Genomic DNA, 27460 nt, shown 5'->3' with positions numbered 1-27460 from the left:
CAGGATTTATCATACACTGATGCTAATAATAAACTAAAAATACCAGCACAGACAGAAGAAAAATAAACAATTCAGTGATGTCCCAAGAACATTTTATGGAGAATTGGGAAACACAAGTAAAAGGAATAGAAACACCAAAAATAAAGAAGAAATAGGCACATTGTGGAGAAATATTTAAGAAGACCCGGTTGAACTTGCTGAACGGACAGAAAAATTAAAAGAAAATGGTAAGGAGGATATGAAGCTGAATAAAGTAATGGCCAGAGAAACAGACAAAATTAAGAAAAGCTCCTAACTGGAAAACCTCAGACACAGATGCAGTACCTAACTTTTGGCAAAAAGTATTATCATCTTTGCACAAAGATTTAGGCCTGAGTAAGAATTACTTACAAGCACATCCCGGATAGACAATAACCTGGTTAGCAACAGGAAAAATGATACTCCTCAACAATAAACCTGCAAGCTACCCTAGGAATTATAGACTAATAACTTGCCTTCCAGGAATATACATAAAATATACTAGAATTGATGCAGAGTTTGTTAATTATTTAGGAAAAACCCCTGAATTATGGCAACAGAAATAAAGGATAACAAAAGAAAGTCATATGGAACAAAGGATAATTTTTTGTTAATAAAGGCATAATGGAGAATTATAAAAAGGGGCAAAATTTACGTATGGCAAGATACACCCTACATTGATCAATTACATTACAGTAACTATGAAACAGCAGCAAACCACTCTGCAGTTGAGCTATGATAAGGGACAAATTATTATCCAAGGGATAAAAATTCAAAGGGGATGTTCTAGAGTTATTCTTTATCACTGCTGTTTTCTCTTAACCTTAACTCATTTACTCAACAAATTAGGCACTGGTTACAAGGAGCCCTTAACTCATTTACTCAACAAATTAGGCAATGGTTACAAGGAGTTGAAAGCACAATTATAAATGGTCAAAACCTTCTCAGGTGACATAAGAATGACAACTGGGTTTGATCAATGTGCAAAAGCAACATTTAAAACAGGAAAGCGGCAGCAACAAGAAAACATCAATCTGCAAAAGGAATGTGATACAAAGGAATTTGAGCAGGAAGGAGTGCATACATATTTGGAAATAGATGAAGGATCAACAATAAAACAAGAACAAAAGAGAATAAATCTCAGTAAGGAATACTTTAGAAGATTGAAATTAATACTGAAAATGGCCTTGATGTCTAGGAAGAAAAATCCAAGCTATGAATCAATTTGCTCTTCCTTACAGTTTTGGGGTGACTGACTGGCACTAAAAAGCCCTGGACTGTTTGGATATGAAAATAAGAAAAATACTTCTTGCTTATGAAATGATACATAAAAATCGGTGTATACTAGGATTACGTAGTCCTCACTCTGAAGACGGTACGGGCCTCCCTGAAATTGATTACATGCAACTGTGGGACTGTATACAAATCTACTTGCCTCATCAGAGCCACACACAGTGAAACTTTTAAAACATGAGAAGAAACTGAAGATGACCACTTTGCTTAGTTTAGCAGACGAATTGTGGCATTAAGTGGGAATGGAAATCATAAGACAAAAATCAGACCAAAACTGAATGGGTCAAAAAAACAAAAGGAAGGATCAAATGAGAAGGAAAGAAAATTTGAAAAGCCATAAATACAGTAACAAGTACAGAGCTCCTGGAGCAACCTCATGTCAACCAAGATTTGATGGAAGAATGGTTATGGAGATGTGAACTGAAACCAAAAGATGAAAGGTTAATAATGACAGCCCAGGACAGTGGACTCCATACATGCTAATTTATAAAATCCATTGAAAGGGTTGTTGAAAAAGACAAATGTAAGTTATGTAAAAAAAAAGAACTGGAAACAGTAGCACATCTTGTTGTTGGGTGGGATACACTCGTGGCAGAGGACATGTATACTGAAAGATAATGTGATAAGTTGCACTGCGGATTGTGCAAACACTACAATACAGAAGCAATTAGGAAGCATTAGAGACATGAAACACAAAGCACCATAGAGAATGAGGAACTTTATATCAAAAGCGATCACCCATTACGTTCAACTCAAAAGACAAATGCACAAAAAACAGATACAGTATTCCACGATAAAAAGTCATTGATCATTGAAATTGCTACACTCAGTAATTACAGTGTCTTGTGTACAGAGACAGACAAAGTCATAAAATGCCAGGATTTGCAGGCAGAAACAAAAGCAATGTAGAAGAAAAGTTCCAATAGTAATATCAACAATTGGTCTAATAAAAAAATGCAGTCATTCTTCGATATGCTACTAATACATGTAATCCTGTATGAATTACAGAAAGAGCCAATTCTGAGCATATTGTGGATGATGAGAAGAGCAGGCCTTGCTAACATCAAAAAGTGAAACAATACTAACTTCATGAACTCAAATCTTACCCTGACATAGGAATGGGTTCCATTCCCATCAGAGCATTATAAACCCAAAATACTTTGGAGACATTAAACCGAGAAATGGTCTGATTAAATACAGCAATTGCCAGCAACACTGTACATATTTTCCTAGGTGGTATTTTCATATAGGCCAATGAATTTCTTTTGTAGTCATGTAGGCAATAGTGTAATATATAAAGAAAGTATAAGCTGTAAGCACAAACATATGAAGGAAATCTACACAATATGTTAAATTACCACTCATCAGATTTAAAATGGACACAGCAATACTGTGAGGCAAAATTACGGACAGTTGAGCTAAGTTTACAGTTAGAGCTTCTCACTGCTGAAATGGTTACAGGCAAGAAGGATTTTATGTGAATTTGTGTGTGTGTGCTTGTGTACTTGTATGCCTTATATTTCAGAATGACAGTCTGGCAAGTTTGTTGTACTCAATTTGCTTTAAGGGTTGAGTAAACATCTAATGTTCAGGGTGTGGAATACACCATATGTTCGTATCTTTACTGAGTTGTCATAACAGATGAAAAAAGATCACACATTCTTCCAGATAACAGATATCTTCCGTCAATGAGTTTATGCTTGCATCCGCTCTCCAAATCACACTTGTATACAGTGTTGTTTTGGTACTTGCCTTTTCTTGGAAAGAATCCAATAAATATATATGTCACCATTGTCCTTATTATACCCAATGAAACAACAGATCTGGGTAGGTAAAATCTTCATTTCTGTAGGCCTACTTATGAAGACCCTTCCAGTGAAAGGAGGCATAGAGCAAAAAGGAGGATAAATAAGCACTACAATGTGTGTGTGTGTGTGTGTGTGTGTGTGTGTGTGTGTGTGTCGCTCTCTCTGTTAAACTGTTTCAGTGGAGCTTCTGTCTTGGGATAGGGTACATAAGTCTCAAGCACCACCAATAAAGCTGAGACCCTAGCAACAGTGGTAACAGTTCTGACCATGGAAGGAGGAGAAATATAATTAAAAGAAAAATCTACTGTAATACTGGGAAACCCAGAAGTAGGTGCTGGGCAGGAAGAAGAAGACTCCTTAAAATCCTTGGAAGTATTAAAATGCTGAATACCACTGAAGGAGAAACTAGAAGCAGAACAAAATTCCTGGACAGTTACACTGGCTAAGGAAGGAAATATCTGAACCTTTCTGGGATATATTTTTAAACTTTTTTTATTTTTAATAATTTTGTTGAATTATCACTTAAGATACAGGCAAGCACATTTACATAATAGAAATCAAACCATATTTACATATTACCAGCTGCAAACATTATACATCACATATATTCTTTTGTATATTTATCATCAATTCAACATTTCATAAATTCATCAATTCTTACCTTCCCTTAGACCTCACTCATCCTGCTAAACGTTATTCTGCATGTACTGTTCCCACAATTTCCATTTTTTTTCTATGTAATTTATTCCTACCCTTTTCTAAAGATCTCATTTCTAGTTTTTTATTTCTGTATCTCTGTTGCAATATTCAATGCTTCAAATACATTTGGTTTAGACTTTCCTTTCCATTTTCCAGTAATTGTTTTTTTTGGCAGCCACCAGACTTAAAAGTATCAAGTCTTTACTATGTCTAGGCAGTTCAGATCCTGTATCCCAGCTCAGGACATAATGTCCTTAGTCACACCTATTTGCTCACCCAATATTTCTGACAGAGTACTATGTAGGGAATTTTTAAAGTCTGACAACTCATTACACTCCCAGACAATATACTCTCAGTTACCTCTTTCTTTTCTATCATACCTCCAACATTTGCCATCTACCGAAAGACGATTTTTGGAGTCTGCTTCAGGTATAAAATACCTATGCAACCACTTCCACATAAAAATCTTAAATCTTCTACATTTTGTTGTAGTTTTAAAGAGCCATATATGTCCTATTACTTCCTTCTGAACACCTTATCCAATCTAAGAATAAAATGTAAAGACGCTCTCAGGTGCCGACTTCTGAAACTGAACATTTATTTGCTAAAGGAAAACTTTTCATTACATAACGTGTTCTCTTATTTACTTGCTTACACACACACAAAAACTTATTAGATTAAACCAAGGCTCTTAATCCAGATGTTCACCTACACAAAAAGAAGAGAACATACCAAGTATACATATATTATAATATGTGCACTTTTACACCCCATCTCCCACCTCAACAACTCAAGTTTACAGTATATTAACTTAAATAAGCTTTTGTCCATCCTTTTTCTCTTTTTACATTGTAATGCCTACATTTCTTAAAAAAGGATGGAAAAAAACACTTGTTTACTTTAGTATCTTCATCACATACAGCAATAACTGAAAATGCTTTACTATATAACATGCAATTCACATAAAAATGTTTTATATAAATACTGTTAAGAAAATAAATGGTTTTCTTAGTTACTTTTTTCTTTTTAGTGTCCTTCCAAATATTAAAGACATGAAGTAGGATATATGCTTTTCAGTACCCCACAAATTTAACAAAGTCAAGTCCAATCCTTCAACTTTTTCTTGCAAAGACTTACTTAACAAATGTGACTGAAGCTTTATAATCTCACAGTAATTTCAGTGTTACTGGTTTTCATCCTGTTCATCTCCATCTCCCCACACCAGTCCGGTTCAATTCCAAGGAACTCTTGATTCTTTGAGTCAACTCTTGTGCATTTTTTCTGTCTCTCAAGCATTTTCATTTGGAATACTGGAAAAAGTTTCACTGGCAAAGTCTCTTTATGAGGTTTATTATCAGAAGAATGAGAGGCAGAGCCCTTTTCCATTTGTTGGCTTAGGTTTTGTTGGATAAACATTTGTAATTCCTCATCTTGTTCTACATAAAAAATGACTCTGATCCTCTAGGAAAAAGTATTCTGAAGACAGCTGGATACAACAGCTTAAATCTCACACCTGCCTCTTGACGTTACTTGATTGCTGGTATAAATCTGTTCTCTTCTCCCTGGTGTGAAGCAAATAATCATTTTCTACAAATACTCTGTCCCCAATTTTTAATATTTTGACTTTCTGCCACAGTTCTGACAGGATCAACTGAAACTGGCTGCTTTCTCATATCCAGGTTTGGAGCATACACACAATCTGCCCTTTCAATTAACAAATATCGCTGTGGAACAACAGTCCAGTTGCTCATTTGTGCTTTCATAAAATTAATACAGTCTGTTTCTTCCAGTTTTATTGGTACAGCAGAAAATCTCAGGGTTTTCCCTGTGGGCTCTGTCCTATAACTCTACCATTATTTGAAACTGCACTTCTTGAGCAGTTTCATACTCGGCTAGCCTTTTCTTCATTTTGACTTCTGATTTTTACAGTTTTATCAGTTCATCTGAATAGCTATTTAAAGCTTCTTCCACTTTTTCCTGTCTTTTGTTATTTGAGTTGTTATACTTCTTCAATATTTTTTTTTTATTTTAATCAGGTCTGAGAACATTTCATTTATTTTTCCCCTAGACTTCTGGAAGCAATTTCTTACAACAAAGCTGAAGCTTGAACTGCTTTTTACTGAACAGCTGGAAGATTATTTACAGTCTTTTTTTTTCTTTACCTTTTCTAGTTGATTTTCTTTCAGGCTCTCTAAGATTCTTCACTGCTGATATCCAGGCAGAATATTCACTAGCTGGTAAGTGAATTTACTAAACCTGGCAGAGTTACTATTGCTCAGTTTCTTTTTTCACACTGGGAGAGTTGAAATTCAGCTGCAGATCAGTGAGCAGACATTTTGGAAGTCTCTCTCAGACCATATCCTCGAGTCCTAAATGGTACTGGCAAGCTCTCTACAGCCACTTGCTCTACTCCTGCAAATTCTCTCAATGGCACATGTTTTGCTCTCTCCATCTTATAATACTTGTGCATCCATATTGCTTCTTTAATTTACATTCAGAACTAGCATAAGGTTCATCTGCTGGGAGAGGGGGCTGATGTCCATCATTCAAACACCACTAACTTCCTACAAATGATCAAAAAGTTCTAACTTTTTTAAACAGAATCTTTTTATTAAAGGTTTCTACAATATTCACAGTTACACCACAATTTTCCACAAGACAAGTAAACACTAGAAATGATTGTCCTCCAGGAAAAAGGCGGTCATCCAAAGGCAAAACTATTGATTTTTTCCAGGGATGCTCAAACTAGTCAGCTATGGTCAAAAACAGCTAAAGAAGCATACTACTACCAATAATAATAATGGCAACAGTAGTAATAGTAGTAGTAATAATAATAATAGTAATAACAATAATAATAATAATAATAATAATAATAAGAAGAAGAAGAAGAAGAAAAAGTAGCAGATAGGAAGAAAGAGCAAGTATCAAAACAGTATACTTATGGCTCCTGAAGCTTTACTTTGTCGCACTTAATCCACTGGTCACTTTAAACAACTGTTTGCTCATACAGGAAGAATGAACTGATGATAACATTGGATATATTCTCTTTAAACTCAGGTTTCTGGCAGACATCCATGGCATGGGAGATCTCTCTCCATTTAATCTGGGAACATCCAGTCAGTGCCCCTGAAGTTAGAAGGGAATACAGACATCTGCATGTTGTTAAAATCCCATATATGAATGAACTGTAGCAATAATCCTTTATGATGAACATTTTGAGGTGATTCTAGAGTGTTAGTTTGCACCAGTATAGCCGTTGTTACTTTTTTCTTAATCAAGTAAAACCATATAAGCAAAACTGTCTCTCCAAGATATGACTTGCAAAGCACTGGTCTAGTTAAGCATTTCAGTTAATAAAAGTTTGTCCATTCCCTCCGGGATTAGTTCACTGAGAACTAGGATAAGTTCTGGTTCCCCTTAAGATGAACTGGGTATCGGAGAAGGAATGAATATTTTCTCATTCATTATATGACATTCCTTTGTTTTTCTTTCTTTTTTTTTCCTGAAAGCTTCCCATGTGTGCAGTAATTATTTTTCAGCTCATATTTTGGCAAGCTGTTTGTATTTAGGTGTATTTTGGCTATCTTCTAGAGGGTTAATTATAATCAGTATTTCTGCCTTCAAAATGCTTTGCCAATGTCCATTTCTTAGAATGGAAATCTGCTCAAAAATTGTATGCAGCTATAAAATAAATGCAATGTACATATTATCTCAAGAAATAATTACAAATGCTGCCTCTTTCTTATAAAACAGGTTTGATTCATTTGGCCTCATATATTTTTTCTTTTTCATTTTATTTATTGCACATTACAACTAGCTAAGCTTAATAAATTTGCTCTATCAACAATTCCACGAACAAGCACCTTTCCAATCTTAAATGCCACTTTAATACCATGATAGATTAACTTAGGAAATGAAGGTGTCAAAGAACCACAGCATCCTTATCTTAGCATCATTCTTTCGGTATTAACCAAGGTTTCTAAAGTTGCCAACACTAGACGTTATGCATTCTGTTTATGCAGCCGGAGAAAGCAGGAAATGTACATAACATTAGAAGAGAGAACAATATCTTAAGCAACATTACCATTCTTCACAGGTCAATCATCAAAACTAAGAAGTTCACGAGGTCTGCAACTTCCTTGGTTATGAAGGAATATACACAACTGCTGTCATCAGGATGTGACTTTCTGCCCAACAGTTTTAAACGGTGATACAAAGGCACCATCCTATAAAGAGTATCTCACATGGTCAGAAAGCAGTGGACTAAAGCCCATGGCCATCTTTCTCTTTCACTCTAACCTCAAAACCTCACAGCACCTAAAAGACTCATTCTCACTTCAAACACAATGCTGAATTAAACTGATGTTGTGATGTACTCTGATTAAAACCATCAAGTGATAAATCTGTCATACTCCTTAAACTGATAAGTGTAACAAGCAAGACAGTGCCGACACACACTGAATTCAAAATCTGCTCACAACAAGGAAGTGTGTGATTTTGTCACTTGTCACTAAGTAAGTAAGCAAGCAAAATAAATAAATAGATGGAGTCATGCAGGGGAAGTCACTACTTAGAACACTTACCTTTGTTTAGTAAATGTTTAGAATACTTAAATAAACCAAAACTAACGGTGGGGGAGAACAATTTTAATTTGTACTTTTTTTACACTGCTGTATTGCATACCTGACCATGGGTGTCACCTGAGGATTTTCCAGCTTCAAATTTTAAAGCAAGTCCAAAATCTGCGATACAAGCTGTGAGATCATTTTTCAGCAGAACATTTTTACTTTTGATGTCCCTGTAAAAGCAATATAATAAAATGTCATTTAAGTTACTAACTAGTACTAAGTACTAAATGTTTTCTTAAAATGCAGTGTCAAATACACTAACTATAACATTTTAGTGTGCTGTAACTGTACTTATATCACTATACTTACTTATCCAAACATTCATTTTTTTAACTAAATAGAATGATATAAAATTAACTTGTTAGGCAATGAAGCACATACAAGGTATAATGCTACACAAATTATAAGATTACATTCCAACTAGTATGTACACTTGCATGGTCCTTATTACTTTTACATGTCATTCAGATAACTCAAGATATTACAAGTACAGAGCAGCATGGATGCAGTATAAAACATGTAAGGAACAGAATACAAACTAATTTTTAGGAGTAACATTTTACCCAATCCAAGGACACCAAATGGCCCAGCTTCAAAGTAAATGAACAAAATTAAAACAACATCAGTGAGCAAAGAAGACATTTTTATCCAGATTGCTGTATGCTTATTGCATTCCTAGTAATCCAATTTTAAATAAAATAAGTTTGCTGCACTTGCTATTATCTTTAATCTTATATTTAGAAAATGTCTTGGATAAAGTATAACTGGTAAATGATGTACAGGTAGGGTGTTCAGCATGGAAAATGGTGTACAGTCCCAAAAATCCTGGCTACATACCTGCTGACCACTTTCAAAATTTAGATGTACAACAATCAATATTTTAGAAGTGATAGGGTGGTATCCTCTTGCTATGCGAATTTGAGGTTAAGACAATGCAGACATTTCACTACAGACTCATGTACTGGCATGGCTATAAATGGTAATGCACAGTTTCCTAAAAATAAGTAAAATTAATTTTAGTGAGAAAATCATAAAGAGAAATTAAAGATTTATTATGCCACAAAATTCCACCCATCAAATGGGGTAGATGACTATAGGGCATGGTGAGAATACTTATTAGAACTATTTAAGGCTGAGGACTTCTAGTAAAGGGTACAGCCTATACGAAGTCTTCCAAGACATACAGAAACAAAAGATGGCAATGTTAGTAAAATTAAGTCTTGTAGAACAAAATGCCTTAAGGAGCCTGTCTACAAATGTAAAGATTGCCTCTTGAATGAGATTCAGAGTGATGCAGTGTGGTGGTTTGTGAAAGTATGAACAAATAACAAAGAAACCAAAATGCAAGCGTTTGCTGCAGAAATAATCCTAAAACATGCACTAGCAGTAGATGCACCATGGGATGAGTGACATTTCACTATAGTGTAAACAGGAAGATGGGCCTCCTGAAGACAGAAAATTGAAAATGCAGCTAGCCACCAGAGCATAAGTTTAATCAGTGATCTCTCTTCCCTACCCACAGCAAATGGGACAAAACTGATCAATGTTCCAGAAAGAGACAGAAAACACGATTGGTACAACTGTAGCTGTCCACAGCAATGAACAATGTGAAGTAGCTACTCTGAACATTTTGTAAATCCATAGAACAGGCAAGGAGGTAAACAGAGTGATTCAAAGACAGCTCAGAACTCATTTTAGAATGAAATTGTTGTTTTTTTCCCCCTTACGAACACAATTAATATGCAAGCTCAAATAAGGATTTTTAAACATAAGAGTTTAAATTCAGAAATCCTAGAAGAAGCAATGGCTTTGTCATCCACAACTCAGATTTCATCTCTGCAGAAGATCACACAAAGGGAGAAAGAGACAAGCATTCCATCGTAATTGTAAGGCCCAAAGAGAAGACAGGGTTTCCAATACGAGAACAAGGAAACAATTTCTTCACTAGTACTACGATTCTTATGTTTAGTCTACAGTACAGGCCTGTCTTCCATGTGGATGCAAAAGTCAACAAAACAGTCAAGAAATCTGACTTTACCAAACAGAAACTGATGCTCAAGTCTAAAAGATGTTTGAGATATGGCAACAGGTTCTGACTGAGTGGAGACTCTAGAACCAAGCAAGCTTCTATCCTTGTTTCAGAAAGAAAGCAAGAGATGTGTCAAGAAATTACCATAAAAATAAGTTATGTACCTACCATAAGGTTCCATGTTAGCTGTCTTCATCTCACCTTCCATCTTGCTGTTTGGGTTTGGAGCCGATCCTCGGCTCCGACTCAGCCATCTCCTGTAGCTCGAGAGTCGTTTACTGGCTCGAGGCTACCCCTTATCCCAGAATGCCTAGCGTCAGCTACCCTGATCTCATTTGTGATAGCGCACACTAGACATTAGTAGAGTAACCAGTTACTAAAACTGGTTGTCCAATACAAATAAACAAGGAAAGAGTTACAGATTTACCTGGCATGTGAAGTAATAAAAGATGCTCAACCAGTGAAAACAAAAGGGAACTCCTCACAATCCTCTACGAAGGAGGGAGGGACGCAAGAAGGAAGGCAAGATGAAGACAACTAACATGGAACTTTATGGTAGGTACATAACTTCTTTATGTTAAGTTGTCTATCTCGCCTTCGTTCTTGCTGTTTGGGACAGCGTCCCTAGCACCTAAAATCCCGGGTGGCTCATTGGAACAAACTCTTCAGAACAGTAGAACCAAAGGAAGCTCTGCTCCGGGAGACCATATCTACCTTGTAATGAGAGATAAAAGTGTGGGAGTTTGCCCAAGTGGCAGCTGCACAGATTGAGTCTATGGGCAACCTAGACTGAAACGCTACAGAGGTGGCTAATGCTCTAGTGGAATGATCTTTTGGTTTAGCTGGTAGCTCTTTATTTCGTAACTGATAAATAAAGGCAATAGTATCAGATAACCATCTGGTATAGGTCACTTTAGAAACTGGAAGGCCTTGTTTGTTGAAAGCATAAGAAAGAAATAACTGGTCTGACTTTCTTAGTTCCTTTGTTCTATGGAGGTAAAAACCCAATTGTCTGTGTACATCCAATTGGTGGAGCTTGTATTCTGATTTGTTGCTGTAATTAGGAAAGAAAACTGGGATATCTATGGATTGATTTAAATTGTTCTCTGAGCAGACTTTAGGAATAAAGGATGGATTGGTCCTCAGAGAAACTGTCCTTGTGAAACATCAGGTAAGGAGGATGAACACATAGTGCTTGAAGTTCTGAGACACATCTAGCTGAAGTGATAGCAACCAGAAAAAGTGTCTTCCAAGAAATAAATTTTAAAGAGCATGACGCTGCCAGTTCAAAGGGAGGCAAAATTAAGGAGGCTAAAACTAAATTGAGATCCCAAGGAGGGGGAGGATCTCTAACTGGGGGTCTAAGAAGAGATGTTCCTTTCATAAAGGCTATGCAGAGCTTATGAGACATTATGCTAGAATTAAACATACCAATATGAAAATTAGAAATGGCAGCTAGTTGTACTCTAACGGTAGCGGAAGCCGCACCAGACTGAAAAAGCTGTGTTAGAAATTCACGAATTTCATTGGGGCTGAGAAAGGATCCAAATTTCTAGATTCTGCCCAGTAACTAAAACCGTTTCCATTTACTAGCATACGTTTTCCTCGTAGTAGACTTATGTGAGGAAACAATAATATCACGGACTGCTGGGGAGATATTGGGAAGCCTGGCTAAGGTTGGAAGTGGAGTAACCAAGCTGTGAGCTGGAGAGTTTGAAGTGATTTGTGCAACCCGCCTGACTAGTGAATCAGAAGATCTGGAACCGGGTCCAGAATCCACGGTTGATCCAGAAGGTGGAGGTGTAGGAATGGGAACCATATTTGTCGAGGCCAATATGGTGCAATGAGGATCATTTTGCAACCCAACGATTTTGCTTTCTGTATGAGTCTTGGAATTAAGGGAAAAGGGGGAAAAGCATAAAGAAGTCCCTGAGGCCAATCGTGGACTAGAGCATCTCTGGGTATATGACCTGGAAGAGGAAGTAGGGAGAAAAAGCTGCTGCATTTGTTGTTGAAAGGAGTGACAAATAGGTCACAGCAAGGCTGTCCCCATTTGTGGAAGATAAGATCCGCAACTTCCTGATTCAGAGACCACTCGTGAGGCATGAGGATAGCTCTGCTGAGCCTGTTCGCTGTAACGTTGGATTTCCCAGGGATGTGCATTGCTATCAGAAAACGTTGGGAGGAAATCGCCCATTGCTACAGTCTGAGTGCTTCTCGACATAAGGGGTAAGACCTGGTCCCGCCCTGTTTGTTGATGTACCACACCACTGACAAGTTGTCCGTTTGGATTGCAATGGTCCCGGAAGGAAGAGAGTCTTGAAGGGCTTGCAACCCTAGGAGAACTGCTCTCATTTCTAGGACATTGATATGCAAATGGTACTCGTGAGGTTGCCAAGTGCCTTGGACTGTCCTGCCTAGATAATGCCCCCCCACCCTATCAGGGAGGTATCCATGGTCACTGTGGCTACTGGAGGGGGTTGTATGAAGGGACTGCCCTGAATTACTAGTGGGGAGACCATCCACCAAGAAAGGTGCCTTTTGCTTGTTTCTGTGATCAGGATCATGTGAGATATCGGTAGTTCCTGGAAAGACCACTGTGTGAAAAAAAGCCACTGAAGGATTCTCATGTGGAAACGCGCTAATGGGACAAGAAGAATTGCAGCTGCCATGGAGCCTAGAGCTTGGAGGACATGTCTGACTTGAACCCTTTTGCTGTGCATTAGAATTTTGTTGACTAATAGTGGAAACTCTTTCCTGTGGTAATCTTGCAAACATTTCTTTTGTGTTTAATTCTGCTCCTATGTATGTAACAGACTGACAGGGCAACAAGGCAGATTTTTCGAAGTTTACTGTAATGCCCAGTTGAGTGCATGATGCGATTGTATAATACCGTGCCTCTAAGAGTTGATGCCTGGTGGTAGCAGTCAGGAGCCAGTCGTCTAGATAGGGAAACACCTGGAATCCTTGATGCCTCAGGTGAGCCGTGACTACTGCCATACACTTGGTGAACACCCTGGGGGCTGAGGTGAGACCAAAGGGCAGAGCTCTGAACTGGTAATGACTGGCCCCTACCCGGAAGCGAAGAAATCTCCTGGAACATCTGTCCATCTTGATATGGTAGTACACGTCCTGAAGATCTGTGGAGCACATCCAATTGTCCTGACCCAGAAAAGGGAAAATGAACTGCAGTGTCACCATCCGGAAATTTTCTTTTTGTACAGATTTGTTCAATCTGCTGAGATCCAGTATTGGTCTCCAGTCCCCTGTCTTTTTTGGTACTACAAAGAATCTTGAGTAAGTTCCGGATACTAGTTGGTCTGTGGGGACTTCTTGAATGGCTCTTTTTTCTTGCAGTCTTGAAACTTCTGTGACTGCTTGATCCCTTAGATTGGGTGGGACATCTGGGATGGGCTTTTTCGATTCTATGGGGGATTGATGGAAGGGAATTTTGTAATCTCCGGATATGATGGATAGTACCCATCTGTCTCTTGTTATATTTTGCCAGGCTTTTGGATACAGTGAAAGTCTTCCTCCGACTGCCTCCAGAGGTGAGCAGTCGGGCAACCCTTCAAGGATGCTGGAAGGGTTTGGCAGAGAAAGTTTCTCTCTGTCACCCTGGTTCTGCGGTCCCCCTCTGCCACGAGGGCGGCGTCTGTTATTGTTGTTTCCCCCTCTGTCCCTAGGGAAAAAATCACCACGTGTGTCAGGCAAGGGTCTCTGGGATTTTCAGAACCACAACTTTCCGCTCTTCTGACCCTTGGGATAAGGTCTGGAAGGAGTTGAAAAAGGACTCCCACGGCAGAGAGAGTCTTGCCTTCCTGCTCACAACTGGTCAACATGTCTTTCACCTGAGGCCCACAGAGAAAAAAGACATCAAAGTGAGTATTGGTGAAGGACGGTCGAAAGGGTTCTGCAAACTGACACAGCCGCATCCAAGCAAGTCTCCTGAGATCCACACCTGTCCCTGTGGCTCTGCTCGCTCCATCGGCTGCATAGGAAATCAGTCTCATGGAGGAGTTAACTATGGAATTAAGAGTCGCAAGCTGAGAAGCTACTTTGGCTGGTGCTCCCTCAGCTGTAGGATCTTGAAGGGTATCTCCAAGCACTTTCAGGAGATCCCTTTGAAGATGTGTAAAATGGAATAGATAATTCAGAGACCTCATTTAAAAGGTCGCTGAAGCAAACATTCGCTTTCCATATCTGTCCATCATCCGTGACTCTTTGTTCGGAGGATGAACAGATGAAGAGGTCTCTGCTAACTCTTTCTTGGTGGCTGCTGCTACCACCATGGCATCAACGGGCACACCTTTGGAGAGGAATTGCTTGTCCTGGGGGGCTGTAATGAATTTATTTGGTCTCCACGGAGTAGGTTCCACAGAACCTGGAGCTGACCAAGCCTTTCAAGCCACTACAGACATGAATGGATCGAAAGGAGGAGATACCCAGGAGGTGGAAGGTCGGGAACCGAATGCATCCAGGTATACAGACTCATCCTCGGTAGGGGCTAGGGAAGTCCAGTCCCTCCTCTGCCTAAGCATTTCAAGGATGTCCGAAAAGGAAACATCTTCAGAGGGAGACCATGGGGACCCTGCCGATTCATCCATGTCTGTATCTGAAGTGACAGACTCAGGGGAGTCTATGTGCTTCCTCTTGCACTTCTTCTTCTGGGGAGGCTACTCTGAGCGATCAGGGGAGGCTTTGGAAGAGGAGGGATCACCCAATGGGGTGCCCTGGGGCATAGGTTCCCTACGCTTGGAGTCTGGAGGAGGAGTAAAGGTTGGCACAGACACCACGGGGGGAGGAGCCAATGGAGCTGGCAGTAGAGCTGTCTCCGGGGACAGCACACTCAGCATGACCTCGAAGGTGTCCTGACCTCTAGGCACAGAAAGCTCCAGCTCTGAAGAAATTGGAGTTTTTCTCCTCGTTGAGGGTGACGTCTCTGAGGCTGATGTTGTTGCTGAGCTCACCTGCGCCAAAGCTCCGAGGGGGAGAACGGGGTCGGACAAGGGTCCGATGCCACTCCCCCCCTCGAAGCCAATGAGAGAGCCTCAGTGCCCAGACCCCTCAATAGAAGGTACAATCGAGGTAATCAGAGCTGACGTTGGAACCAGAGAAATAAAGATCGGCGCCGACAGTTCTACTGCCTGCGGATCCATTTCCGGCTCCGAACTAAAAGTAGTCGGAGGAGGAATAGAAATAGAGGCGGTTGGAGCCGATACCTGTTGAGGTGGGCTGGACAGAATTTTTGCCAGTGCCTGTGACTTAAGCAACCTACTTACTACTCTCTACACATCATGATCCGATAATCTAGAGGATCGAGAGGAGTGGGAAGAATGATGGCTACGTTCACTCTATAATAAAGGTGACTGTGGTGCTGAGTGGATGGACTCCAAAGATGGCGACCTCAGTCTCTTATGGCTCTGAGACGGCTCCGAAATAGCTGATGGAGCCAGAGGAGTCGTCTTGTCGGTGCCAGCCGGCACCGACATACTTGGTTGGACAAGTAAAGGAGTCGGCTCCGAAGGTGTAGCCGACGGCTTGACAGACTTAGGGGATTTCACTGGCTGAGTACTTTTAGTCAGAGAATCCTGAGGCTTCAATAATCCCCGAAGGATTCATTTGTTTTTGCGCTCCTGCAGGACCCTTGGACTAAAAGCATGACATATAGAACATGAGTCCTGCAGGTAACAGCGCCCAAACAATAAACACAACTAGTGTGCCCATCTGTCAGACATTTTCTGACAGCATGAGTCACACTTTTTGAAGCCAGATACCTTAGTATCTTTAGAAATTATAGAAACAACAACCACACAACAAATAATGAAAAACTATACTATAAAAACAAGAACAAATAGAGTTTTTTTTTTATTTTTATACAGTTAAAGAAAAGAAGGAAAGCCTCTAATTTAAACGGCTATCCTGGGGGGGGGGAACTCTCTAATTTAAACAAGTTCAAGGGAACAGAAGGCCTGAGAGTTATGGAGTGACAGCCAACAAAGCTTAAATACACAAGAACGCGAAAAAAGGATAAGGGATATTATCTATATACTTAAGAGACAATTACTTGACAAACTTTCAAGAAAAAAACAACAATATATAATATCAAAAAGATTATACTAAGCCTGAGCCAGTAAGGAAGCAACCTCACAGCTGAAGCGGTAAATGAGATCTGGGTAGCTGACGCTGGGCATTCTGGGATAAGGGGTAGCCTCGAGCCAGTAAACAGCCCTCGAGCTATAGAAGATGGCCGAGTCAGAGCAGAGGATAGACTCTGAACCCAAACAGCAAGAACGAAGGCGAGATAGACAACTTAACATACGATGCTCCAGTGCATTCACTGCTGTAGTCCTTATATATCAGGATATGTGCCCACAAGTAGGCCAGCTGGTCTGACCAACTTCCAGAGATTAACCTTCCCCATAAGGCTTCAGCTGACTCCTTCCCACTTCCATGTAAAAACATCAATGTCATAATAGAGATGCTGGATGATACCACTTTTAAAGCTTTTTCTATGCTGGCATCATGCCAAAGCCGTAATGGACTGTAGGGTACATTACCTCTTTTTCCACAGGTCCACCCTAGAGGTCACCAGTCTCCTCAGAAGGAAGGTGCAAAAGGGCAATATGGGAATCTATCCCAACACATGGTAATCAGAAATAACAAGAGAAGAGGGAAGCTGAGTGGGAAACCTAGATTGCAACAATGAATGTACCTGACATCTACATTTACAGTTAGGTTCCCAATGCAACTGTACTATATTAGCTGTACTACTTACTGCTGCAGTCCTTACACATTGGGAAAACTACAAAATCAAAAGAGATGAGGGGATGGCAACAATGAAAAAACTGTTAGGTAGCAAGTCTTATCAAAAAGCTGATGCAAATCCAACCCTGGGTCTTGAAGCTGCTCCCAGGTTGTAGTGTCTGAAGAATGTGTGCACAGAAAACCAGATGGTTGCCTTAACAACAACTTGCTTAATGACCCAGCTATGTAATGCTGTGGTGGTTGCAGTGGCTCTGGTGGAATGTGTTCTTACTTATCCAGAAGCAGGTATACCATAAGCAGAATAAAAAAACAAAATGCAATGTGCAAGCTATAGGGAAACAGTCTGGTTTGTATACTAGCTTGCCATCTTTCCCTTTGCTAAGGGAAAAATACCTGGTCTGTCTTTCTGAACTATTTAGTTCTACGTTAGTACAACCTCAGCTGCCTATGTACATCCAGGTAATAGGAGATGAATGGCATGATTGAGGGATAATTCTGTGAATGATTTAGGCATAAAACAACTGCATATTTTTAGACTAAAATAGTTACCTAATCCAAAGGCAATCACAAGGCATTTTTTTAGTTATAAATAAAAAGAAAAAGAAAAGTATAAAACTTGGCTAAACATTGGTCCCATACAACACAAAACACAGTAAAAATAAGAAAAGACCGCCCAGCAAGGCTATCCAATTATATATGTATTGTTTTTAGCATCTAATTAAATGTATATGGTTTTTAAGTGTGTTGGTCTGTCTTTATTTACATTTTTATGCTAGTAATCTCAAAAGCACAAAACAGCACAGCGCTGAGCTGATTGCAAACAATGTTACCTACATTGAAGCTGAAGATACAGTGAACCCACTGGCCAATTACTTTAGCTCTAACTTTACCCCTCTCCTCTCTCTATCTGACCCTCAAGATATACCTGAAACTGGCTCACCTCCAGCTATCACACAAGATCAAGTCCTAAAAGTGCTATCAAAACCTATAAATACTGCACTGATGGGTCCTGACAATACCCTGGATGCATTTTAAATAGTATGAAGTATGATTTAGCCATACCCCTAACAACACTGTTCACTCTCAGCCTCCATACAGGTTTTGTACCAAGTGAATGGAGAACAGCTACAGTCATTCCCTGCATAAGGGAGGACCTTTCACAGACGCAGGCAATTACAGACCCAAAAGTCTGACCAGCCTCATATGCACAGTCACAGAAAGACATGTCATGGAATTAATCCGGACATAGGGAACCTCCAAACACTAGACACATCTAAGTCTGGATTCACCAAGAGCAGGTCATGCTTACTCAGCCTGGATTATTTTGAAAAGGTTACCAAAGCAATGGAAGAAGGCAAAACTGTAAGCACTGCATATCAACCTACCAAACCTTCTGACAATTCCCCACTCAGGCATACTAGAAAAGTTAAATAAATTGGGAATAAATCCCCTATGTCACCCCTGGACTGTCAACTGGCTCACAAGAGGAAGAAGATAATCAAAACAGAGGAGGTTACCTCCATAAAGAGACCAGTCACTAGTAGAGTTCCCCAGGATTCTGTGCTGGGACATCTCCTGTTCGGCATATACTTTTCTGAAGTAAAAGCCAATACCAAAGGGCTCTGGCTGACTAAGTTTGAAGATGTAAGCTAGGAGCAGTCACTGAATCCCCAAATGAATTAGCCATCCTGTACGAAGGTTTGTCTCAAATAAATAACTCATGCACTAAACTAAATGCCAAAAATGCACTACTGTACCCTTTGGGAAGTCATCATCCCCAGGGAACTACCACACTGACAATATGCCCCTGTTTGGGATTTGGGAACATATGTGGACAGTGACCTAACTTTTGGCCAACATGTGTCTATTGTTGTAAGAAAGTCCTTCTATAACGCACAGCTTACAAACAAAGGGATTGCATATAGATCTAGGAATGTCATTGTCCCCCCCCCCCATTATTCAGCTCTTATTAGACTACTCACTGAATATAATACCCCCTTAGGCATGGTTAGAGGTTAGAATCAGTGAGGCCACCTCCACAAAGAGGCCTGTCACCAGTGGAGTCCCCCAGGACTCTGAGCTATGCCCACTTCTCTTTGCAATCTACTTCTCGGATGTCAAAGCCAATGTCAAAGGCCTCTGTTTAACCAAGTTCGCAGATAATTACCAAAACAAGAGCACCCTTCACTACATTTTGACATAGATAAACACTCTGTGCCAAAGCCATGGCTTAAAACACAGTACTATGAAATGCATAAAAGAACCTTTTGGGAAGTCTGCCACCCTGGGTAACTATATGGGTGGCGCAGTGGTGCAGCAGTTAACGCTGTCACCTCACAGCAAGAGGTTTGATTCTCGGCTGGGGTGCCTTCTGTGCGGCCTTCTGTGCTGAGTTTGCATGTTCTCCCTGCGTTCGCGTGGGTTTCCTCCGGGTACTCCGGTTTCCTCCCACATTCTAAAGACATGCTTCTGGAGCATTTCTCCCCGGGCCTCTGCTGAAAACAGGATCTGTGGAACCTAGTCAGCCTTTCCCAGTCAACAAATGTTAAATAAATAAATATCATACATAAAACACCCCTAAAAGTTGATTCACTACGTCAGGGATTTGGAAACTCATGTACACAGTAACCTAATCCTTCAAACGTGTCCAAGGTAGTAAGAAAATCTTTCCATATTGTTCAACTTATAAGCAAGGGAATGGCATCTAGGTCCAGAGAGATCATCATACCACTGTACTCAGCCCTCATCAGAATCATCATAAAGTATAATGTCCCCTTCCGTGTGTACTTGACTAGATACAGGCACCAACTGGGATGACACAAAGGTTCTTTACTAAAAGAATACAGGGAGTAAATACAATGTCCTGTGCTGACTGCCTCAAAGTCCTTTATCTTTACTCTGTATTGTACAGAAGTCTGAGGTGGCAATCTTTGCCTAGCATACAAGGCATCCCTGGACCCTGTTTTGTCACCTCCATTTGAGCTTTTGTCATATCTTGCAGAATTTTTTGTTTTACTGAAAACCCTCACAAGTTGATCTTTTATACAATTATTTCTTGTCATCTCCCTGGACCCTGTTTTGATAAACCTTCTTGCACATGTGCAAAACAAACAGCATCAGAACTACTAGATTAAAAGACCTAAATTTTGCTTGTGACATAAATAGGACACGATGGAGAGACAGTGGAACAACAGTCTTGAACCTAGATGTAATATATTTGTTTATAAGTTGCATAATACAGACAGAGCTCCTCACTATCACAGACATACAAGTTCATAGGTTCATATATTACTACTAGGTTAGCTGCTCTTGTAGGCCTAGCCAATTACCCCATATTAGAATCAAATACTGCACCTTGTATTTGTAAGGTAAACACCTTAACTATTATGTCAAACTGATGGTCAAAGACTAGATTACTGTCTGTTTGTGTCCCCAAGTCTCTGACTATCAGGTCAACTCTTAGGGGCATGTTGCTAATGTGGTAGTTACCAGGGGTGACCAACTTTCTAAAGGATGCTATTATACATTTTTTGGCATTTGGCTTTTGTTTACAGCTCTGACACTGGATATTTGTCTGGACCAAACTTTCATGGAGAACATCAGGGCTTGGTGAGGGATTAAATAACTACTGCTAATTTGCAACGGTCAGCAAATTTGGTCAGCCAGGTATCCCTGACATTGGTCTTGACTTCAGAGAAGAAAATGTCAAAAAGGAGTGGTCCTACGAGTAACCCTTGAGTGACTCTGTTGGCAATCGGCCTCTTTGTAGATACAGACTCCCCAATTCTAACTTCCCGAGTCCTGTCTTTGTGCCAACTGGCTATCTATTGGGTGAAAACCTAACCTCTTGAGCTTGTCAACAATGCCTGAGTGGGGTATTGTGTCAATTGCCTTTGCCAGGTCAAGGTAGGCAGTGTGAACCATTTTGCCATCATCCACTGCTTTGGTGAACTTCTAAAAGAAGTTCACCAGGATAAGTAGGTACGACCTGCCCTTGATGAAACCAGACTGTGTTGGGTCATGTTACTGGAGGTTTTCTGTGTCATTATTGATCACTTGCATGACAATTCTTTCCATGACTTTGCATACGAGACCAGTCAGACTTAAAGGTTTGTAGTTTCCAGGGTTCATAGATGGCCCACCATTGTGCAGAGGAATGATGGTAGTCATTCTTCCTTCTTGAGACAAGAAGCTTGTTTGGTACCCATGGTTAAATAATGAAGGTATCAGGTGAGATAAAATTGTTGGTCTGGCTTGACATGTGAAAAACTGAGAGCATGACAGCCTGCAGAGTGGTTGCATCAGTGGCCTTGGCTGAGACCAACTTCAAAAATGGGGGATGTAAAAGTGCCTCACCATGTCAGGAATTGATGGACCTATGAGGACCAGAGTCATCCAATGGCATGTCCTCAATCTCCTGAGCATTCTTCCCAAGTTTTTTTCACGGAATGTTCTTTCGTAAATGGAACATTCCAAAGGGCCTTGCTGAAACTATAGCAGCTTAGATGGAACATTTTAAACGGTCTTTGCTTATGCCACAGCAACTTAGAATCAGGAATGCACCCTTTTTTACTTGGGATCACATGCAAAGATTACACTTCCCTTCTGAATGTCCTCAGGTTGAAGCTAGTAAAATGCGGATATGCACCTATGTTATGCTCTGGTGTGAGACAGAACAAGTAAAGAAAAAAGAAATTATGTACTCACCATAACGTTCCATCTGTGTTGCCCATTTTCATTCTTCCTTAACATCTGGGTTTGGATCCAACACTCAGATCCGACTAGGCTGTTACACCAGCTTGTGGCCACCAAGAAACTCTTAAGCTCCTTTCCTACTCATAATGCCCTACTCCTACCTTCCCTGAGATTACATTTACAGCTTGAGATAGAGAGAAATTATAAAAGAATTAGCATAACTGGAATTCAATACAAGGGACATACAGTGTCCTTAAAGAGCTCATTCCTCCGGAAGTCATTTGTGAGAAATGGAGGGGGATGGATACATAACTTCTTTACCTGATGTTGTCAATCTTCATTCATTCCTCAACATATGGGACAGAGTCCCCAGCTACCTGAATTCCTGGGTGGACTCTAAGGAAGGACATTCCTGAGTACAGTTGAGCCAAACTGTTCTTCCCCTTGAGACCGGATCTAGTTTGTAATGAGTGATAAAGGTATGAGGATTTGACCAAGTTGTAGCTGCACATATATCATCCATGGATGCTCTAGCCTGGAATGCAGTGGAAGTAGCCATAGATCTAGTTGAATGAGCCTTTAATGGTTTAGGTAAGGGGAGACTCAATTTGCTGTAGACAAATTAAATTCAATCTGTCAACCATCTTGCTAGAGTTACCTTGTTATGTGCAAAGGAAGCAAATAGCTGGTCTGTCTTTCTAATTTTTTTTGTTCTGTGCAGGTAGAAACGCAATTGCCTATGAACATCCAATAAGTGCAGCATATATTGTCCTTTATTTGTAAAGTTTGGGAAGAATACTAGCAGGTTAATGGCTTGGTTAATGTTGGATTCTGACACCTCCTTAGGTAGGAAGGAAGCATTGGTACGTAAGATGACCCTATCCTTGCGTAAAATCAAGTATGGGGGCTTAGAAGATAATGCTTGAAGTTCTGATATTCTTCTAGCAGATGTAATTGCAACCAAAAAAAGAAGTTATGTCTTACCATAACGTGCCATCAGAGTTGTCCATCTTCATCTGTTATCACCTGTGGGTTTGGTTCCAATCCTTCGGAACTGACTCCGCCATTTCTATAGCTCGTGGACTCCAAAAACTCTCGAGCACTTCCCTTACCCATAATGCATAGAGTAAATTACCTCAGATCGAGTTTGCTGATTACAGAATGAAAGACATAAAAAGGTACTGAAAGAGACCATATCTGGATTATAATTATAATGTAAATGGAACTCATGTGTGAAAGTCTGTTTTTCCAGAAAATTAGGTAGGGGGAAAGAGGGAGGGGAGGTGATAACAGATGAAGATGGACAAAGTACAGTTGTGTACACTTACCATAAATATAGATATTCGAGTGTATTCATTGTTGCGTTCATTACATTTGGGTAATCTACTGGCAGGTTGCCCTCAGTCGGCCTGATTAACAAAGTCTTGGGTCCTGCGTCGGTTGCTGTCCCTTCTTCCATGATGTCAGGTCGTCAGGGGTATAGAACATGCAGCTGATGCCATTACATCAGTTTTTCTTGCCCCAGATGTCAGGTGCCCCCCAAATGGGGAGCAAAATATATATATCTGTACATAATGTAAAGCACAAAAAATATACCTCCAAACAAAAGCAAATGCACCAAAAAGGCTTTAAGCATAATAAAGGAAAGGAGAGGTATAGTAAGAGAAAAACAGGGGGCTGGAGGGTGGGTAACCAGGACTGCAACAGTGAATACACTCGAACATCTACATTTATGGTAAGTGTACACAACTGCACTATGTTCTTCGTGTTTCACTGTTGCAGTCATTACATTTGGGTAGAATCCCAAAGCTATGGTTGGGAGGATGGATCTATACAGCATTAGGAGCAGCTATAAGGCCCTGCAAGACAGCAGTGGCAAAGCCAGCTCTGGATTTAGAAAAGAGAGGTAAATGGTAATGTTTGGTGAATGTATGAACTGAGCTCCAGGTAGCAGCTTCTAGAATATCTCTGGTAGGAACCCCTCTGAGAAAGGCTGCCGAAGTAGATGCAGCCCTGGTGGAATGAGATCTGATCCCCTTGGGGACTGGTTTACCATGGTGCATATAGCAGAAATGAATACAATTGGCTTATCCATTTGGAAATAGTCTGCTTTGAAATAGCCTTTCCCTCTATCCCTGAAGCAAATGCCACCAGCAATTGCTCTGTGCGGAGTCTGCATGTCCTTCCTGTGGTCGCGTGGGTTTCCTCTGGGTGCTCCGGTTTCCTCCCACATTCCAAAGACATGCTGTAGGTGGACTGGACACTCTAAATTGGCCCTAAGTGTGAGTGTGTGCCTCCTGTGGAAGGTTGGGCGCCAGGCTGGCAACTCGACACCGTAAAACTCCACTGCCAATCATAAGTGGACAAGGTGATCGGCTGTGGTGACCCCTAATCGGGAAAAGCTGAAAGAAGAAGAAGAAGAAGAACTGTTCAGATTTTCTTAGAGATTTTGTCCGGTTTAAGTAGAATCTTAGTTGTCTGTGTACATCCAATGAGTGCAGAATCCGCTCACCCTTGTTCTGTGGATTTGGGAAGAAAGTTGGCAGATGAATGGTCAGATTAACAGCCACACGCCATACCACCTTAGGCATAAAAGATGGATGGTCCTGAGGGCCACCCTGTCTGGGTAAAAGATAATAAAAGGCTCCACTGCCATAAGAGCCTGTAGTTCTGAAATTCTTCTAGCTGAAGTGACTGCTAAAAGAAAAGCTGTTTTCCAAGAGAGAAATTTTAGGTCCACAGTAGCAGCTGGCTCAAAAGGAGGTAGAGTGAGTTTTTCCAAAACAAAATTGAGGTCCCATGCAGGAGTTGGTGCTCTCCTGGGAGGTCTTAAATTTTTGGCCCCTCTGAGGTACTGCTTTAGCAGAGGATGAGAAAAGAGGTGAGGCTCTGTGTTGTAATGAGCTGAAATGGAAGAGGCATGGATTTTTATGGAAGAAAAAGATAGGCCCTTGTGAAGCATCTCAGTCAAGTATTGCAGAATCTGAGGAATATTGGGCATTGCTGTGCTCATTCCTTGTGCTTGGTTCCAGGCATAGAATCTTTTCCATTTGTCAGCATAAGATTTTCTAGTACTAGGCCTTCTAGCCTCTAAAATGACATCCATCACAGGTTTGCTGAGAGATGTAACTGGTGAAATTAGTTGATTAGCCATGCTGCAAGATTTAAAGTTTGGAGCGGAGTGTGCAGAATTTGGCAGTTCTGCTAAGACAGTAGGTAAGGTGTCTGAGGCAGGTACCACAGAGGAAAATGTGACATATTGCGCAGGAGCGGGTACCAGTGTTGGCGAGGCCAGTCTGGAGCAATCAGAATCATTTTTGTTTTTTCCTGACTGACTTTTAGTAAGACCTTAGAGAGCAGAGGCAGAGGGGGAAAGGCATAGACTGATAGGTTTTTCCAGCTGAATGACAGAGCATCCACTTTCCAAGCTTTTTTGTGATGAATTCTTGTGCAGAATTTGTCCAACTGACAGTTTTGAGGTGAAGCAAAAAGATCTATGTCTGGGCTCCCCCATTTGCCTGTCAACATGCTGAAGATTTGTGGATCCAGTTTCCATTCGTGTGGGTCCATAAGATTTCTGCTTAGATCATCTGCCAGAGTATTTTGCTTTCCTGGCAGGAATTGAGCTTGTAAATGTATTTGATAAGTCAAGGCCATGTTCCACAATGCCATGGCTAGTCTGCAAAGGGGGTAGGAATGTGTACCCCCCTGTTTGTTTATGTACCACATGACTGTGGTGTTGTCTGTCTTTATCAGTAGTTGTCCTGGATGAAGATAGTCCTTGAAGGCTGTCAGAGAATTCTGTACAGCTAGCATCTCTTTCTGATTGATATGCAAGTGCATTTGATTTGGGCTCCATTGGCCCTGAATGCATCTCCCTGCCAGGCGTGCCCCCCCCCCCCCCCAAGCATAGTCTGATGCGTCTGTAGTCAGGATTTGGGTGGCAGGGGGTGGAATGAATGACAGTCCCTTGTTTTGGTGGCAGGCCTCTGCCCACCATAGGAACTCTAGTTGCAGGCAAGGAATGACAGGAATTATTGTTTCTAGGCTGTGACAATGTTGACTCCATAAGCTTTTTAGGTACCATTGAAGTTTCCTCATATGCAGTCTTGCATATGGAATTAGAAGGATGCAGGAGGCCATGAACCCCAAGGCCTGCAGAATTTGTCTTGCAGACAGCTGGGTTTTTGTGGCTACCTGTTTGAAGTAAGTTATCAATTGAATTTGTTTTTCTGGCGTAAGGTAAGTCATCTGGGCAGTTGTATTCAAGCTTGCACCCAGGAATGTAATTATTTGAGAGGGTACCAGTTGTGATTTCCTTTCGTTTATGGTGTACCCTAGACAAGTTGGAAGCCTTTTTACAAATGCCAGATGTTTTAGAAGAGTGTCCTTGTTTTCTGCCTGAATTAGACAATCATCCAGATATGGATAAATTTGAATATTTCTTTGCCTGCAAAAAGCAATTACTGGTGCCAGGCACTTTGTGAAGACCCTGGGCGCAGTAGATAAGCCAAAGGGCAGTGCAGAGAACTGGTAATGCAAACAGTCTGCTTTGAAGCGGAGGTATCTTCTGCAAGACTCCCCTGATTGGGATGTGCAGGTAAGCCTCTTTTAAGTCTAGAGTTACCAACCAGGCATCCTTGGCTAGCATAGGTAGCAACTGTTGGAGAGTCAGCATCTTGAATTTTGGAATGTCCAGAAATGTATTTAGAATGGATAAGTCCAGAATTGGATGCCATGATTTGTCTTTTTCTGGGTACCCGGAAAAACCTTGAATAAAAACCTTGTCCCTTTTCCTTTTCTGATACTGGCTGTATAGCTCCCATATTCATGAGAAACATAACTCGTTTTGGGCTTCTGGCCATCCGTTTGGGATTGGCAACGTGTGAAAATGAAATCTGTATCCCTAGGATACTATATTTAAAACCCATTTGTCCTGGGTAATCAGTTGCCAGTTTCGTGCATGAAGTGCCAGTTTTCCCCTCAAAGGGGCGGCCAAAAGATAAGTGCTTGGTGATTGCAGCGGAAAGTCATTGAGACTGTTCACCATAGGAAGGTGCCTTGTTGCTTCCAGATTTGGAGGTGGAGGAACCCCATTGCTTTGTTCTAAAAGTCCCTTGGGACTGAAACCTAGAGTCTTTGGGATGTCTGGGTTTGACCTGAGCGGCTCTGGTGGGTACTGGAAAGGACCAGTTCTTAGTAGGTCAGTGCCTGCTAAACCTGGGTGGCTGCACGTGTAGGAACTCTTTTACAGTTTGCATAGATTTAGCTTTATCTTCCATCTTTTTCAAAACTTCTTCAGCCTTATTACCAAATAGTTTGTCCTGTTGTAAAGGAGCATCCAACAATTTTGCTTTAACATGATCAGGCAGACTTTGCTCCTTGAGCCAAGCATGCCTTCTTATCACAGATCCAGTTACAGCAGCCCTGCAAGAGGCCTCCAAGGAATCAAAACCACATTGCAAAGTATGTTTTCCGACTTGTTCAGCTGAATGCAATAAGTCCTGCAACTCTTTATTTTC

The 27460-nt window shown here is 40.7% G+C and overlaps 1 protein-coding gene across 1 annotated transcript in view; it reads right to left on the bottom strand.

The window, feature by feature from the left end:
* Window positions 1-27460, bottom strand: part of ACVR2A (activin A receptor type 2A) — a 1507426-nt gene that overhangs the window by 183034 nt on the left and 1296932 nt on the right. Inside the window, exon 8 of the mRNA XM_044074861.1 lies at window positions 8502-8616. Within this exon, the coding sequence (XP_043930796.1) occupies window positions 8502-8616 (115 nt within the window). The remainder of the gene's footprint in view (window positions 1-8501; window positions 8617-27460) is intronic.

The sequence above is a fragment of the Protopterus annectens genome, chromosome 6.part0 (assembly GCF_019279795.1).
Source record: "Protopterus annectens isolate FY-2018-M chromosome 6.part0, PAN1.0, whole genome shotgun sequence".
Lineage (NCBI taxonomy): Eukaryota > Metazoa > Chordata > Ceratodontiformes > Protopteridae > Protopterus > Protopterus annectens.
This window is presented reverse-complemented; position numbering and strand designations above follow the sequence as displayed.